The sequence below is a fragment of the Cetorhinus maximus genome, chromosome 5 (genome assembly GCF_964194155.1).
Source record: "Cetorhinus maximus chromosome 5, sCetMax3.hap1.1, whole genome shotgun sequence".
In the NCBI taxonomy this organism is placed as follows: domain Eukaryota; kingdom Metazoa; phylum Chordata; class Chondrichthyes; order Lamniformes; family Cetorhinidae; genus Cetorhinus; species Cetorhinus maximus.
This window is the reverse complement of record NC_135883.1, coordinates 160,674,761-160,691,099: the sequence shown is the minus strand read 5'-3', so window position 1 is coordinate 160,691,099 and position 16,339 is coordinate 160,674,761. Positions and strand designations below refer to the sequence as shown.

The window sequence follows — 16,339 nt, the reverse complement described above, 5'->3', positions numbered from 1 at the left end:
GTGGCTCCTATACTACACCCCTCTAATGTGGTGCTAACTATATTTCCTTCTATGTCTACTGCATATGACGGAATGTCATGGTACCTAACATAATAATCCTCCTGTATCACCCCAATATTTTCTACTCCGTGTAATGTTCTGCCTGGTGTTGACATAGGTATAACAGGTATCACTAAGACAATGCCTATTAGCATATTATTATTTATTATACATTCAACATTCATTTTATATACATGTGTTAAACCTCTGAGCTGGCAACCAGTCAAGTCATAATCCTTGTGTCGAGAAAGATTAAATAAATGTTCATTAGTTACCCATAAAGGAACTACCCATTCAATAATCTGCTTAAATTCTCTCGGGTTTGTTCCAGTGCCCAAAATCCATAGGTGCTGCAAACATGATTGCTGCTTGCTTCATCTGAAATATTTTTCCCTATCCCAAACAGTTTATTAATAGTCCCCACATGACCTTCGAGCACGGTAGTCGGGTTTTGAATTAACTGTGTCATGTCCTGGTTTGTATTTAATTAGGCATTGTGAATTCCCTGTCCCTACTCTAAAATTTCCTTAAGCTTAAAGCTCAGGGTACGGACCTTCTGATCTACAGTTGCTAGGTCGATGGAATTAACCATTGATGTCCCTGTATTGAATATCGTGGCAGTGTCATTCATCAGGCTGCGCTTATCCCGGTTTCCTTCTAGACCTGATCGCATCCCGCCGTTAAACTGAACTGCTTCAGTCATCAATTGGCGAGTCAGAGCTGTATAGAGTGCTTGGGTATGGGTTGGGCACCACTGGGGTGGGCAACACCAGATATGTTCAAGACTACGGGTACCATCTCATGGTGTACATTATCATATAAAACTTTATTTTGATTGATCAATATGAGACCATTTGTCAGCCCTGGATGCATGGCTGGACAAGGTGGGTCGGTTGGCGTGGTTTGAGAGGTTTCAATTATCTCTACTCGGACTGTGGAAGTAGACGTGGCAGGTGGCTGGGCAGTGGTACTAATCTTGTCTTTTCAGCAGACCTCCCACGCCTGATCTGAAACAAACCCTTACTACAATTCAAAAGCACTCGTTCTGTTACATTTATCATTCCCCATTGCGTGTCACATTCGGCACTGTCCGTGCTGTACCAAAGTCCCTCCTGTGGAGCGGTACGAACAGTGATGATCCCCGACTTTGTTGCCAGTACTGGCAAGCACACAGTCAGGATTGTAGACCTGTGGAGACAGTAAAACAATCAAGTCAGAGGGAGTACAGCTGCATTAAGTTTCAAGGGAGTAAAGCAAGGCTGGATGGCCTCTACTTTAATGCCGGGAGTATTACAGGTAAAACGGATGAGTTAAGGGTGAGGATTGACACATGGAATTGTGATATAGTAACCATCACTGAGACGTGGTTGAGGGAGGAGCAGGATTGGCAGCTCAACATTCCAGGATACAGAATCTTCAGGCAAGACAGGGGAGGGGGTAAAAGAGGAGGAGGCATTGCATTATTAGTTAAGGAGTCAGTTACTGCAGTAAGGGGAGATGATATCTTGGAGGGGGCATCAAATGAAGCTTTGTGGGTAGAGCTTAGGAATAAAAAAGGGGCAGCCACATTGTTAGGTGTTTGTTATAGACCCCCAGACAGTCAGCGGGGAATTGAGTAGCAAATAGTGCACAATATGTGGAGGTGTGTAAAAACAATAACAATAGAGTAATTATATTAGGTGATTTCAACTTTCCCAACACTAATTGGGATAGACATACTGTTAAGGGGCTTGGATGGAGTGGATTTCTTGAAATCCAGGAGAACTTTTTAGGTCAAAATGTAGAGGGTCCAATAAGGAATGGCGCAGTGCTGGACCTAATTCTGGGGAATGAAGCCGGACAGGTGGCTGAGGTGGTGGTGGGGGAGCATTTTAGCGATAGTGACCACAACATGGTACAATTTAAATTTGTTTTGGACAAAGAAGTAGACAAGTTGCAAAAAAATATTTTGGATTGGGGGAGAGTGGATTTTAGTAAAATAAGGCAGGATCTGGCCAAGGTAGACTGGGAACAGCTACTTGTGGGGAAATCTACAGAGGAGCAGTGGTGGGGGGGGTGGGGTGTTTAAAAAGGAAATAGGGAGGGTACAGGCTCAACATGTTCCCTCTAGGGTGATAGGAAGGAGTAACAAGCCCAGAGAACCATGGATGACCAGAGATATTCAGGTTACGATGAGAAGGAAAAGAGAGGCTTTTAGCAGGTACAAGAGAAGCAAATCAGCGGAGGCATTCGTGGAGTGCAGAAAGTGCAGGGTGGAGCTTAAGAAAGCAATTAGGAGAGCAAAGAGAGGATATGAGAAAGTTCTGGCTGGTAAAAGTAGGGAAAATCCCAAGGTATTCTATTAGTATATCAAGGGGAAGAGGATAACCAGGGAAAGAGTAGGGCCCATAAGGGACCAGGGGGCAATCTATGGGTGGAGCCAGATGACATCGCTAGAGTGTTGAATGAATACTTCACATCCGTCTTCACCCAAGAGAATGAGAATGAAGGTATCGGACTCGGGGAGAGAGACTGCGAGGTTTTTAAGCAAATTGATATAGGGAGTAACAAGGTATTGGAGGTGTTGGCAGGCTTAAAAGTGGACAAATCTCCAGGTCCACATGATTTGTGTCCCGGACTGCTGAGGGAGGCAAGGGAGGAGATCGCAGGGGCTCTGACCCAAATTCTTAATTCCTCTCTGGCCATGGGGGAGGTGCCAGTGGACTGGAGAACAGGTAATGTGGTTCCGCTATTTAAAAAGGGTTGTTGAGATAAGCCAGGGAACTACAGACCAGTGAGCCTCACATCAGTGGTAGGGAAACTATTGGAGAAAATTCTGAAGGAGAGAATCTATCTCCACTTGGAGAGGCAAGGTTTGATCAGGGATAGTCAGCATGGCTTTGTCAGAGGGAAGTCAAGCCTAACAAATTTGATTGAATTTTTTGAGGAGGTGACCAGGTGTGTAGATGAGGGTAGTCCAGTTGATGTAGTTTATATGGATTTCAGTAAAGCCTTTGACAGGGTCCCGCATGGGAGACTTATAAAGAAGGCAAATGCACATGGGATACAGGGTAATTTGATAAGGTGGATTCAAAATTGGCTTAGTTGTAGGAGACAGAGGGTGATGACAGGAGGATGCTTTAGTGACTGGAAGCCAGTGTCCAGTGGCGCACCACAGGGATCTGTGCTGGATCCCCTATTATTTGTCATTTATATAAATGACATAGGTGACTATGTAGGGGGTAGGATTAGTAAGTTTGCGGATGACACAAAGATTGGCTGGGTGGTTAACAGTGAGGTTGAGCGTCTTGGGCTACAGGAAGATATAGACGGGATGGTCAAATGGGCAGATAAGTGGCAGACGGAATTTAACCCTGAAAAGTGTGAGGTGATACACTTTGGAAGAAGTAATTTGACAAGGAAGTTTTCAATGAATGGCATGACACAAGGAAGCTCTAAGGAACAAAGGGACCTTGGCGTGTCCATAGATCTCTGAAGGCGGAGGGGCATGTTAGTGGGGTGGTGAAAAAGGCATATGGGACACTTGCCTTTATCAATCGTGGCATAGATTACAAAAGTAGGGAGGTCATGTTGGAGTTGTATAGAACCTTGGTGAGGCCACAGCTGGAGTACTGTGTGCAGTTCTGGTTGACACATTATAGAAAGGATGTGATTGCACTGGAGGGGGTGCGGAGGAGATTCACCAGGATGTTGCCTGGGATGAAACACTTAAGTTATGAAGGGAGGTTGGATAGACTTAGGTTGTTTTAGTTGGAACAGAGAAGACTGAGGGGCGACCTGATCGAGGTGTACAAGATTATGAGGGGCATGGACAGGGTGGATAGTGAGCAGCTGTTCCCCTTAGTTGAAGAGTCAGTCACAAGGGGACATAAGTTCAAGGTGCGGGGCAGGAGGTTTACGGGGGCGGTATGAGGAAATACTTTTTTACCCAGAGGGTGGTGACGGTCTGGAATGCGCTGCCTGGGAGGGTGGTGGAGGCGGGTTTCCTCACGTCCTTTAAAAAGTACCTGGATGAGCACTTGGCACGTCATAACATTCAAGGCTATGGGCCAAGTGCTGGTAAATGGGATTAGATAGGTCAGGTGTTTCTCACGTGTCGGTGCAGACTCGATGGGCCGAAGGGCCTCTTCTGCACTGTTTGATCCTGTGATTCTGTGATTAACATTGGCTCCCATTGTCCGGGTTACCGCCTGGTCAATTGTCATGTATCTTTAACTGTGTGTAATGCCTCCATTTACTTCCCGTTCTCTTATCTACAAGTGCCCATGTATCACGTGTCATAATTACCTCGTATGGTCCATGCACCTGGGGGCAAACCCTGTTTGCTTCGGGCTCATCTTGACCATCACCTTATTCCCCACTTGGAGTGGGGGTCCATTGTTGCGCTTTGGATTTGCCTGTTTCCATATCCTTAATCACCAGTTGGTCTCTGACTTCCTTCCTTAACTCATGCAATTGCTTACTTATATCCCTCACATAGTCTCGCATCCTTCCTTTTAGTGGTCCTACATCTCCCACTCCTACTATGATTCCCTCGGGTAACTGCATTGCTCTCCTTGTCATTATTTCAAATGGGGTGAACCCGGGTGATCCTGCTTGGGGTAGCCCTAAGGTGCATTAGAATATTGAGCGATTCCCTGTCTTTTGAATTGCTTTTGCTGGTGATGTTTTTTTTTAAGTTCGGTTCATCCTTTCCACCATCCCCGAGCTCTGTGGCTGGTAGGGAATGTGGAATTTCTGTTTATATTTAAATTTATACATTTCTTTAATGACTCTTCCTGTGAAATGAGTTCCCTGATCTGACTCCATCTGGATAGGCACCTTCCATTCCTTCCAGTCTACCGTCTCCTGCTGCTGTCCCACGTCGGACCTCAATTCCTTAATCTGTCTACACAACTCTACTATGCACCTTCTTATCCTATCTTTCAATGGCTCAGTATCTTCACTTCCAGTGATGGTTCTCTCTGGGAACCGCTTAACTCTGTCTGTCATCATAGTGTTAATCCTGTGGCCTTACTTTTTGTAGCTCGCAGGCACATTAATACAATCAGTAATACATCTATTTAGCCTTTTTCTAGCTTTTCCTTTACCTGTATCCATCTTGTGGTATTTCTTCTTACCCTTCAACTGTCTCAACTACAGATTCCACATACTTTTACCTCTAAGTTTTTTTTTTCTGACCATGATCATCCTAAGATTCCCTTGAGGTCAGTTTCCCTGTTGTCTTGATTGTTTAAAATGTTTAGGCCATATTAACTATTCCATGTCAACGAGGATCTCTGCCTCTAGATCTTTGCTCATCTTTCCCTGTGCAGTTCCAATGTCTCAGTCGATGGCCAGATTATCAAATTCACTTCCCTTAAAACAGTTTGTATATTGTGTCCTCTTTCCAGAACTCTTTCTCCTATTTGCCTCATACCATTTTACACATGCAACAGCTACTATCTTTTCTTGTTCAGGTTGCCTGGAGAGACTTTAAAATAAATAAAATATTCTCATAACAGTTTTAAAAACAGAAATCAGGCATTGACACGTTCCTTATCCTCTTCTCAAACAACATTCCATTGTCTCAAAAGTAACCCACTAAATTGACCCTTTTCTTAGAATTATCCCAGATTCATTAACTTGGCCAAAAATGGATTTCTGCCAAACTTTGTCAAGTCTTGAGCTTAGCTTCGTATTTTGGGAACAGACTTACAATTACAAAAGCTTGCAGCATTTGAATTAGTGCCAATTGTTGTCAAACCTTTAAACTGAAAACTCCATTTTGAGAAATTATCAGGAACCAAACCTCAAATTTTAAACTTTGTAAGTAATATAATTTACACTATCAAACTTAAAACAACCTCTTTTTTCATGTGTAATGATTTGTATCCAGATTAGAAGTCCCATATGTTTATCGACATATTCTTTATCTTTGGATAGCATCCTCGTTATTCAAAGTAACCTGTTAAATTACACTGCACTTTACATCTCAAGGTTGTCCCAAATTCAAATTCCAGTGCTTTTGGAATGCAGATTTCCTTTAATATTTAATTCATCTGTTCAAAAGAAACCCCTTTTTATCCATTGGAACCACCTAGACCGTGTGTTTATGCCTTTTGGTTTTCCTAGAATACTTCGAACTTCAGGTAATTTTTTCTCTCAGAATTTTAGAATACTAACTCGTATGAGTTAATGTCCAATCAGCTGGGAAACTGGTGATACTAGTCTGCAAGGGGGTGGTACAAAGGTTGGTTCATCTAACCCTGTTTAGCTTTACGATACCTTCAAATTGCGATTTTTTTTGCCAGAAATCTAAACTCAAACTTTATACTCAAAACTTTGGAATGTTTGAGTATACTTTCCCTTTAATCTAACATGGGGCTTTCAACCCTAAAATGCTGAACTACACACACAAATGACAATTTAAGGAAGGAAACACATTAAAGCTCACATACAAATGCTTCCTTGCACACAAACAAACATAGATTTAGGGGTATGTATTTATATTCCTGTATCCTTAACTTAACAACTTAAAACTCTCATATTCTAAATGAAACTTCAAACAGCAGTGGGGGGAAATAAAGGGATCTTGAAGGCTCCACCTATAGGGACAATTAAACTGACAAAAGTTCACGTTTCCTCTGCTACTGCCTGTCAGTGCTTATTAACCCCCCTAAGGGTACCCCCCTTTTCTCTCTCTCTCTCTCTCTGTCTCTCTCTCTCTCTTCAGCACAAGCAGCTCTTATAACTTAGATCAATTCATTTGTTTAAGTTACAGAACATTGAGTAGCGGACCTTTCGGGTCCCAATCATCCTTCCACATTTTCTTGATTAATTTTGACCGTTGTTCTGCTATGGACCTCATGATGGAGTCCGCGGCTCCCCAGTCGACTTCCATAGCTCTATTCTGTTTTCCTGACGGCACTCTGTTCTTTTATTCCCGTTTGACTCTGCGCGGTAGGTTCGTGCGGCCCTAACAACTTAGTTATTTATGGTGTGTGCGGTCTACTTGTTTCTCTGGGGTCTGGCCTTCCTGCGCGGCTTCGGCTAAGGTTCTGTTTCGAACCATAACCCACCAGCACAGCTCTGCCTCCTATTTTCGGTAGTGGTCTGGCATTCCTGCGTGGCTTCGGCACCACTAGCCTGCTTGCGCAGCTCTGCCTCCTACCCTGGCACCTCCTATCTCCTGTCCTGAGTCCTCCTCCCGACTCTTTTGATACTCGACCAGGCCATTCTTGGATAGACTCACTGCACTAACTACGGGTGGTAAATGAAATATACTCACCCACTTTGCAGAGCCGTCCCGAGGATCCAGTCCGAGTATCCTGCCGACTACTCCAAACTGCTGTGGTATCTTTGACAAACGGACCACAGGAGTCTCAGGTACAGGTCACGATCGTTTATTCGAGCAATTGCAATGAGAGAACCATCTCAATGCAGCTTGAGACAGTACTCTGCTAAATTACAAGTGTTCACCATATTTATACATTATTGGTCACGTACAAGAATAGTTTCCAGATTCCGACCTCGTCAACATATAGGTTTATATTAAACAGACATCTCTGGTAACAGGTACATGCATTGTATGTCCCTATTTTCACCCAGGCAGAGACCTTTCCTTCCATCTAAGCTGGGACCCGAACAGATTCCCTATCTGTTGAAGAGCACACTTAATCTGTTTCACCTCTCTCCTAACTATACTTCAGTTCTGCCGAAGGGTCGTGAGGACTCGAAACGTCAACTGTTTTCTTCTCCACCGATGCTGCCAGACCTGCTGAGTTTTTCCAGGTAATTCTGTTTTTGTTTTGGATTTCCAGCATCCGCAGTAGCTTTTAGCTTTTTGTTTTTATCTCTACACTTAATCTTAGTTGTTTTCCAACTTAACCAGTCTAACTTTTCCAGTCTAACTCCCAGGACCTTGCTGGTGATTGCAAACCTTGAGGGTATACAAAGTTTGGGTGTGTATAAGGTTCATCTGGTTTAACTGTTTAACTGTTGATTTACTGGTTTGCGCTGGCCTGCCTGTAGATCCTAAATTAAGTAATTGATTCCCTCATAATGAATTCTCCCTTACCATAAATTCTCAGTTACTTTCTTCCCCCTAACAACAATAGAAAACTTAAATTACGTACCAGAAAGAGAAGGAAACCAAGGGGCTAAAAGAATGAGGAAATTAAAGTAAGTAATCTCGGCAGAAGAAAAAGCACTGAAGAAACTCAAGAGACTAAAATCCAACACATCTCCAAGACCTGGTGACCTACATCCTAGGGTTCTAAAAGAGTTGGCTGCAGAGATAATGGATTCAGTGGCTATGATTTCCCAAACATTCTAGAATAGTCGCAGTGGATTTGGAGTCAGCAAGTGTGACATCGCTATTCTAAGAAAGGAGGGAGAGGAAAATATCAGGGAATTACAGAGTAGCTGGAATGATGTCAGTCGTCAGGAAAATGCTCCATCTCCTATTAATGAAGTCTTAGCGACGCACTTAGGAAATCACCAATGTAACAACAAAGACAACATCCTCCGTTGGGGGTGGGGCCCGCTTGCCGATGTGTAAAATGATGCGGAGTGACGTCCCGATGTCACCCCGCGTCATTTAGATTTTCAGCCGATTCGGCTGCGCGCCTGCTGAACTGTCAAAGGCCTATTAAGGCCATTAAAAAAGTAACTAACATGATTAATGGACCTGCCCGTCCAACCTTAAGGTTGGCGGGCAGGCCGGGAGCCCAGGCGGGCTTCTGAAAAAACATGAAACCTCACCCATGGGCGGGATGACGTTTCATGAGGGTATTAAAATTTTTACAAAATGTTTAAATAAAAGAAATTGACATGTCCCAGCTCAGGTGATAGTGGCACATGAGTGGACATGTCAGTAATTTTTTTTCCCCTTCTTTACTGAACCTTTCAAACCTGAGCCGATCTCCCTGAGGCAACGCTTTGCCTCAGGGAGATCTGTGCACTCTTTCGCGTGCATGCACGAAAGAGCGCACTTCCGGCTCAGGGAATTCCCCCCCGCCCGCACAAGGAGTGCATATTCCTGGTGGACGTCACACTGGGTGGGCCTTAATTAGACCGCCCACATAAAATGGCAGTGGGCCCCCGATCGGGCCTGCTCCTGCAAAACCCACCCGATGGGGGACGATCCTGCCCATGGTTTTATGAAAGGGAATCATGTTTGACAAATATATTAAAGTTTTTTGAGGATGTAATTAGTGGGCTAGACAAAGGGAATCAATAGATGTAGGATATTCAAATTTCCAAAAGGCATTCGATAAGGTGCCATAAAAAAAGGTAATACATAAGATAAGCGCTCATTGAGTTCACAGTATCACAGTATCTTTGTAGTGCAGAAGGAGGGCATTTGGCCCATTGAGTTTATACTTGCTCTCTGAAAGCGCATTCCACATAGCTCCACTCCTCTGCCTTATCCCTGTAACCTTGCACATTCTTTCTTTTCAGGTAGCAATCCAATTCCATTTTGAATTCCTTGATCAAACCTGCCTCCACCACACTTTCAGGAAGTTTGTTCCAGACTCTAACCACCCACTGGGTGAAAAAAATTTTCCTCACATCACATTTACTCCTTTTGCCAATTATTTTGAATCTGTGCCCTTTAGTTCTTGATAGTCTCTTGAGTGGGAACAGTTTCTCACCATTTACCCTGTCCATACCCCTCAGGATATTGAATATTTTTATCATGTCTCCTCTCAGCCTTCTTTTCTCCAAGGAAAAGAGTCCCAACCACTCCAATCTATCCTCATAGCTACAGTTTTTCATCCCAGGAATCATTCTTGTGAATCTCCTCTGCACTCTCTCCAATGCCTTCACATCCTTCCTCAAGTATGCCGCCCAGGACTGGACACAATACTCCAGATGAGGCCTAACTAGTGCCTTATACAAGTTCAACATGACCTCCCTACTCTTATACTCAATGCCGCTATTAATAAAGCCTAAGATACTATATGCTTTATTAACTGCTCTCTCAACATGCCCTGCCATCTTTAACGATGTACGTATAGACCGAGGTCCTTCTGTTCCTGCACCTCCTTTAGAGGCTCTCCCCTTATTTTATACAGTCTCACCATATCTTTCCTGCCAAAATGAATCACCTCACACTTTTCTGCATCGAACTTCATCTGCCATTTGTCTGCCCAATCCACCAACATGTCTATGTCCTTTTGAAGTTCAAGACTATCCCCATCACAGTTAACAACATTTCCAATCTTTGTATCACCTGCAAATGGTCATTAATATATATCAGGAAGAGCAAGGGTCCCAACACTGAACCCTGAGCAACTCTACTACAAACCTTCCTCCAATCTGAAAAACAACCATTTATCACTACACTCTGTTTTCTGTCACTTAGCAAATTTCTTTTTCCAAGTGCCTACTTTCCAACAAGAGGAAACATCAATTCCGCATCCACCTTGTCAAGACCATTCAGGATCTTATATACTTCAATCAAGTCACCCCTCACTCTTCTAAACTCCAGCGAAAACAAGCCCAGCCTGTCCAACCTTTCTTCGTAAGATAACCCACTCATTCCAGGAATGGCGGAGCAGGCCCAAGTGACCTACTCCTGCTCCACTATTCCTATGTTCGCATGTTCGTGGGTTAACGGACAGAGAGGAAAGAGTAAGGATAAACAGAGCATTTTTGAGTTGGCAGGGTGTGACTCGTAGCTAGGGTGTTTGCAATCACATACTTTTTAATGACTTAGACATAGTGGCCAAGGCCGAGATTTTCCGGCTCCACTGCGACGGGTTCCCCTGTGGCGGATGCAGCGAGTTATTCAAATGTCCATTGACTTCGGTGGGAACAGAGGATCCCATTGGAGGGAGGGGCCGGAAAATTTGGCTCAAGTGTAATGTACCTAAGTTTGCTGACAATACAAACTAGGTTGGACTATAAGCTGTGAGAATAACAAAAGAGGCTTCAAAGAGATATAGACAGGCTAGTTGAGTGGGCAGCAGATGGGGAATAATGTGGGGAAATGTACGGTTATTCATGTTGGTCGAAAGAATAGAAAAATAGAATATTTTTCAAAGGACCTGAAATGCCAGGTTCAGAGAGATTGGATGTACCAGTACAAGGAACACGGAAAGTTAGCATGCACGTACAGCAAACAATTGGGAAGGCAAGTGGCTTTTTAAAAATTAATTCATGGGACGTGAGGAGCATGGACAGGGTGGATAGGGGGCAGCTGTTCCCCTTAGTTGAAGGGTCAGTCATGAGGGGACATAAGTTTGAGGTGAAGGGCAGGAGGTTGAGGGGGGATGTGAGGAAAAAACTTTTTACGCAGAGGGTGTTGACGGTCTGGAATGCACTGCCTGGGAGGGTGGCGGAGGCAGGTTGTCTCACTTCCTTTAAAAAGTACCTGGATGAACACGTGGCACGTCACAACAATCAAGGCTATGGGCCAAGTGCTGATAAATGGGATTAGGTAGGTAGGTCAGGTGTTTCTCATGTGACTCAATGGGTCGAAGGGCCTCTTCTGCACTGTGTGATTCTGTGATTCTGTGATGTGGGCTTCGCTGGCTGGGTGCTGCTTGATAGCACTGTCGATGACCCCTTCCGTTACTTTACTGATGATCGAGAGTAGACTGATGGAGCGACAATTGGCCGGGCTGGATTTGTCTTGCTTTTTGTGTAGAGGCTATACCTGGGCAATTTTCCACATAGCCAGTGTTGTAGCTGTACTGGACCAGTTTGGACAAGGGCGTGGCAAGTTCTGGAGCACAAATCTTCAGTACAGTTGCCGGAATATTGTCAGGGCCAATAGCCTTTGCGCATCCAGTGCCTTCAGCCGTTTATCACGTTGAGTGAATCGGATTGGCTGGAGGCTGGCATCTATGATGCTAGGGATCCCCTTGGTACTCCTGGCTGAAGATTGTAGCAAATGTTTCAGCATTATCTTTTGCACTGATGTGCTGGGCTCCCCCTTCATTGTGGATGGGGATATTTGTGGCACCTCCTCCTCCAGCGACTTGTTTAATTGTCCACCGCCATTCATGACTGGATGTGGCAGGACTGCAAAGCTTAGATCTGATCCGTTGGTTGTGGGATCGCTTAGCTCTATCACTTGCTGCTTATGCTGTTTGGCATGCAAGTAGTCCTTTGTTGTAGCTTCACTAGGTTGACACCTCATTTTTAGGTAGATCTGGTGTTGCTCCTGCCGTGCCCTCCTGCACTCTTCATTGAACCAGGGTTGATCCCTTGGCTTGATGGTAATGGTAGAGTGGGGGATATGCCGGGCAATGAGTTTACAGATTGTGTTCGAGTACAATTCTGCTGCTGCTGATGACCCACAGCATCTCATGGATGCCCAGTCTTGAGATGCTAGATCTGTTCGAAATCTATCCCATTTAGCACGGTGGTAGTGCCACACAACACAATGGAGGGCATCCTCAATGTGAAGATGAGACTTTGTCTCCATGAGGACTGTGCAGTGGTCACTCCTACCGATACTGTCATGGACAGATACATTTGCAGCAGGCATGCTGGTGAGGATGAGGTCAAGTATATTTTTCCCTCTTGTTGGTTTTTCCCTTATCACCTGCCGTGATAGACTATGTCCAGTCTAGCAGTTATGTCCTTTAGGGCTTGGCCAGCTCAGTCAGCAGTGGTGCTACCGAGCCATTCTTGGCGATAGACATTGTACATTCTGTGCCCATGCCACCCTCAGTGCTTCCTCCAAGTATTCCTATTTATTATGTACTTATATTCCTATTCTCCCCTCATGTTTCTTTTTCTCCCATTCTCATCCCACCCTTCTCTCACTTCCAATCTCACACCATCCTTCTGCCTTCCCATTTCCAGTCACTACTATCCCTTTGCCAGCAAAAAAACCTTGAATTTTGCCATATTCTTTGTTTTTATGCATTTTCTGATCATAAAAAGTCTATGTTCCAATTGTTTTGGCATGTCCTAACTCTACTGTTGCTTAGTTCTTTTTTTGGAACTCCTTGCCTGGGTTCAGATTTTTACTGTTCATTCTTTGATACATACTAGAGGGTGTGTGGAACATGGAAAGGGGTGAAGTGTTACCCGTCACCCCTGTGTTTGCTGATACATTGGCTCATGGTCGAGCAAGGCCTCGATTTTAAAGCTCTCATCCATGTTTTCAAATCTTTCCATGGCCTCACCCATCCTGACCTCTATAATCTCCTCCAGCCCCACAGCCTTCCTAGATATCGGTGCTCATCCAATTCTGGGCTATCGGACATCCCCAATTTTAATCACTCCAACATTGTTGGTTGTGCCTTCAACTTCTTGGTAAGCAAGGGAGTGATAAGTTATTGGGGAGTAGGTGGGATGCAGATTTCATGTTACTATCATGACCTTATTAAATGGTGGACCAGGTTCAAGGGGCTGAATGGCCTACTCCTGCTCCTTGTTCATATGTTTGCATGTCTTAGGCCCTATGCTCTGGAATTCCCTCCCTAAACTTCTCTGCCTCTCTACATCTCTCTCTCCTCTCCTTTAAGACACTTCTTAAAACTATAACTTCTTTAAGCTTAAGCTTTTGGTCATCTGTCTGAATGTCTCCTCGGCATCAAATTTTGTGCAAGAATGCTACGGTGAAGCAATGTGGGACGTTTTAGTATGTTAAAGGTGTTATACAAGCACTAGTTTTTGTGGTAGTTGTGCTCACAAATGCATGTTGTCTAATAGCTTTTTGGTCTTGTTTTTTAACAGCTCAGAGGGTGAGAGCAGTGTTAAGTGAAGCTCCGCAATGAAGGAAAGTAATGAGCTTGTTTTCTTCGTCAACGGACACAAGGTATGAGAAAGTAGGACAGAAGCTGGTGACTATCACATAGCAAACAGGGACCTACATTGGTTCCAGCTCAAGCAACTCCTTGATTTTAAAATTCTCATCCTTGTCTTCAAATTCCTCCATGCCCCTGCCCTCCCTATCACTGTAATTTCCTGCAGCCTCACAACCCTTTGGGGTATCTGCGCTCCTCTAATTCTGGCCTCTTAACATAGGAACATTGGAACATGGGAGAAGGAATAGGCCATTTGGCCCATCGAGCCTGCTCCACCATTCAATTTTATTTCATTCGTTCATGTGGCATGGGCGTCACTAGCTGGGCCAGCATTTATTGCCCATCCCTAATTGCCCTTGAGAAGGTGGTGGTGAGCTGCCTTCTTGAACCGCTGCAGTCCATGTGGTGTAGGTACACTCACAGTGCTGTTAGGGAGGGAGTTCCAGGATTTTGACCCAGCGACAGTGAAGGAACGGTGATATACTTCCAAGTCAGGATGGTGAGTGGCTTGGAGAGGAACTTCCATGGTGTTCTCATGTGCCTGCTGCCCTTGTCCTTCTAGATGGTAGAGTTCACGGGTATTGGAAGGTGCTGTTGAAGGAACCTTGGTGAGTTGCTGTTGTGCATCTTGTAGATGTATAGTCCATAGTTGATCATCTCCCTCAACACCACTTTCGTCCACTATCCCCACATTTCTTGATGTCATTAGTATCCAGAATTCTATCGATTTCTGTCTTGAGCATGCTCAATGATTAAACATCCACAGCCCTCTGGGATAATGAATTCCAAAGACTCCCCACCTTGTGAGTGAAGAAATTCCTCCTCATCTCAGTCTTAAATGGCCTGCCCCTTATTGTGTCCTCTGGTTCTCGACTCATCAGCCAGAGGAAGCATCCTATCTACATCTACCTTATCACACCCTGTAAGAATATTGTAAGTTCAATGAGATCACCTTTCATTCTTTGAAACTGTAGAGAATACAGGCCCAGTTGCCTCAATCTCTCCTCATAAGACAATCCCACTATCCCAAGAACCAGCCTGGTGACCCTCCGTTGCACCCCTTCTATGGCAAGTATGGATAAGGAGGCCAAATCTGTATTCTATACTCAAGGAGAAGTCTTGCCAAGACTCTATACAATTGCAACAAGATATCTTTACTCTTGCACTCAAATCCCCTGCAATGAAGGCCAACATATCACTTGCCTTCCTAATTGCTTGCTGCACATGCATGCTAGCTTTTAGTGACTCATGAACAAGGACACCCAGGTCCCTTTGGACATCAACATTTTCCAAACTCTGATGATTTAAGAAATACTCAGCCTTTCTGTTTTCTCTACCAAAGTGGATAACTTCACATTTATTCACATTATATTCCATCTGCCATGTTCCTGCCCATTCACTTAGCCTGTCCAAGTCCTCTTGAAGCCTCCTTGCATCCTCCTGACAACTTACGTTCCCACCTAGTTTTGTGCCATCAGCAAATTTGGAAATATTACATTTGGTCCCCACATCCAAATCATTGATATAGACTGTGAATAGCTGGGGCCCAAACACTGATCCTTGCAGTTGCCCACTAGTAACAGCCTGCCATTCTGAGAATAACCCATTTATTCCTACTCTCTGTTTTCTGTCTGTTAACCAATTCTCAATCCATACCCCCAATCCCATATGCTCTAAATTTGTTTACTAACCTCCTGCGTGGGCCCTTATCAAAAGTCTTCTGAAAATCCAAATGCATGTGGATCCCCGATTTTAACTGCTCCATCATTGGTGGCCACGCCCTCAGCTAACTAGGCCCTCATCTCTGGAACTTCTCTGCCTCCCGACCTCTCCCTCCTCCTTTTAAAATGCACAGCAAGTGAAATCAGGAGTTTGGTGAGTATGGGAGTTTTAAGGGCTAATTTCTCTCTAAAGTCTAATTTTTCCTTTAATTTAGCAATAACTAAATTTAAGTTAAGACGTAAATTAAGTTTATTCCAGTCTTAAACAGGGATATACAAGCTCTCTGAGAGCAGTTGCAGCCAGTTAATTTAGTAGCTAGCTTAAACTAGTTTCTGAACATTAGCAGAGGTTGACTTATTTGTTTTTCTGTGAGTATGAATAGAAGAGTTCTCAGTGCTGCTTGATCTGCACTGAGTGCTGCTTGAGTGTCAAGATGGGAGTTTGCTAAGTGAGGGAACTATAAATTGATTAAGAAAAATAAATTTAATTAACACAACAAAGATGGCAGGATGGGTGATATTTCATGGCTGCAGTATGTGGGACCTCCTGGATGTCCCCGCAATCCATGGCAGCCACATCTGTAGTAAATATCTGCAGCTTGAGGAACTCTGGCTCAGAGTTAAAGAACTGGAGGCTGAGCTGCAGGCACTGCGATTCCAGGGAAGGTAACAGTTATATGGACACTTTGTTCCAGAAGGCAAAGGTTGGTGTTGTCTGATTTGGTCAGTGGTCAGGGACAGGAGGTTGTGACTGTAAGACAGGCAGGTAAGGGGACCGAGAAGGTGGGAGTGGGGAAGCCTCAGTCCTTGCAATTGAACAAGTTC

At 44.2% G+C, this 16,339-nt stretch overlaps 1 protein-coding gene across 1 annotated transcript in view; it reads left to right on the top strand.

Moving 5' to 3' along the window:
* The window catches only part of xdh (xanthine dehydrogenase), a 134,044-nt gene that overhangs the window by 12,182 nt on the left and 105,523 nt on the right, over nucleotides 1-16,339 (top strand). Inside the window, exon 2 of the mRNA XM_078542721.1 lies at nucleotides 13,723-13,804. Within this exon, the coding sequence (XP_078398847.1) occupies nucleotides 13,760-13,804 (45 nt within the window). The 5' untranslated portion in view covers nucleotides 13,723-13,759. The remainder of the gene's footprint in view (nucleotides 1-13,722; nucleotides 13,805-16,339) is intronic.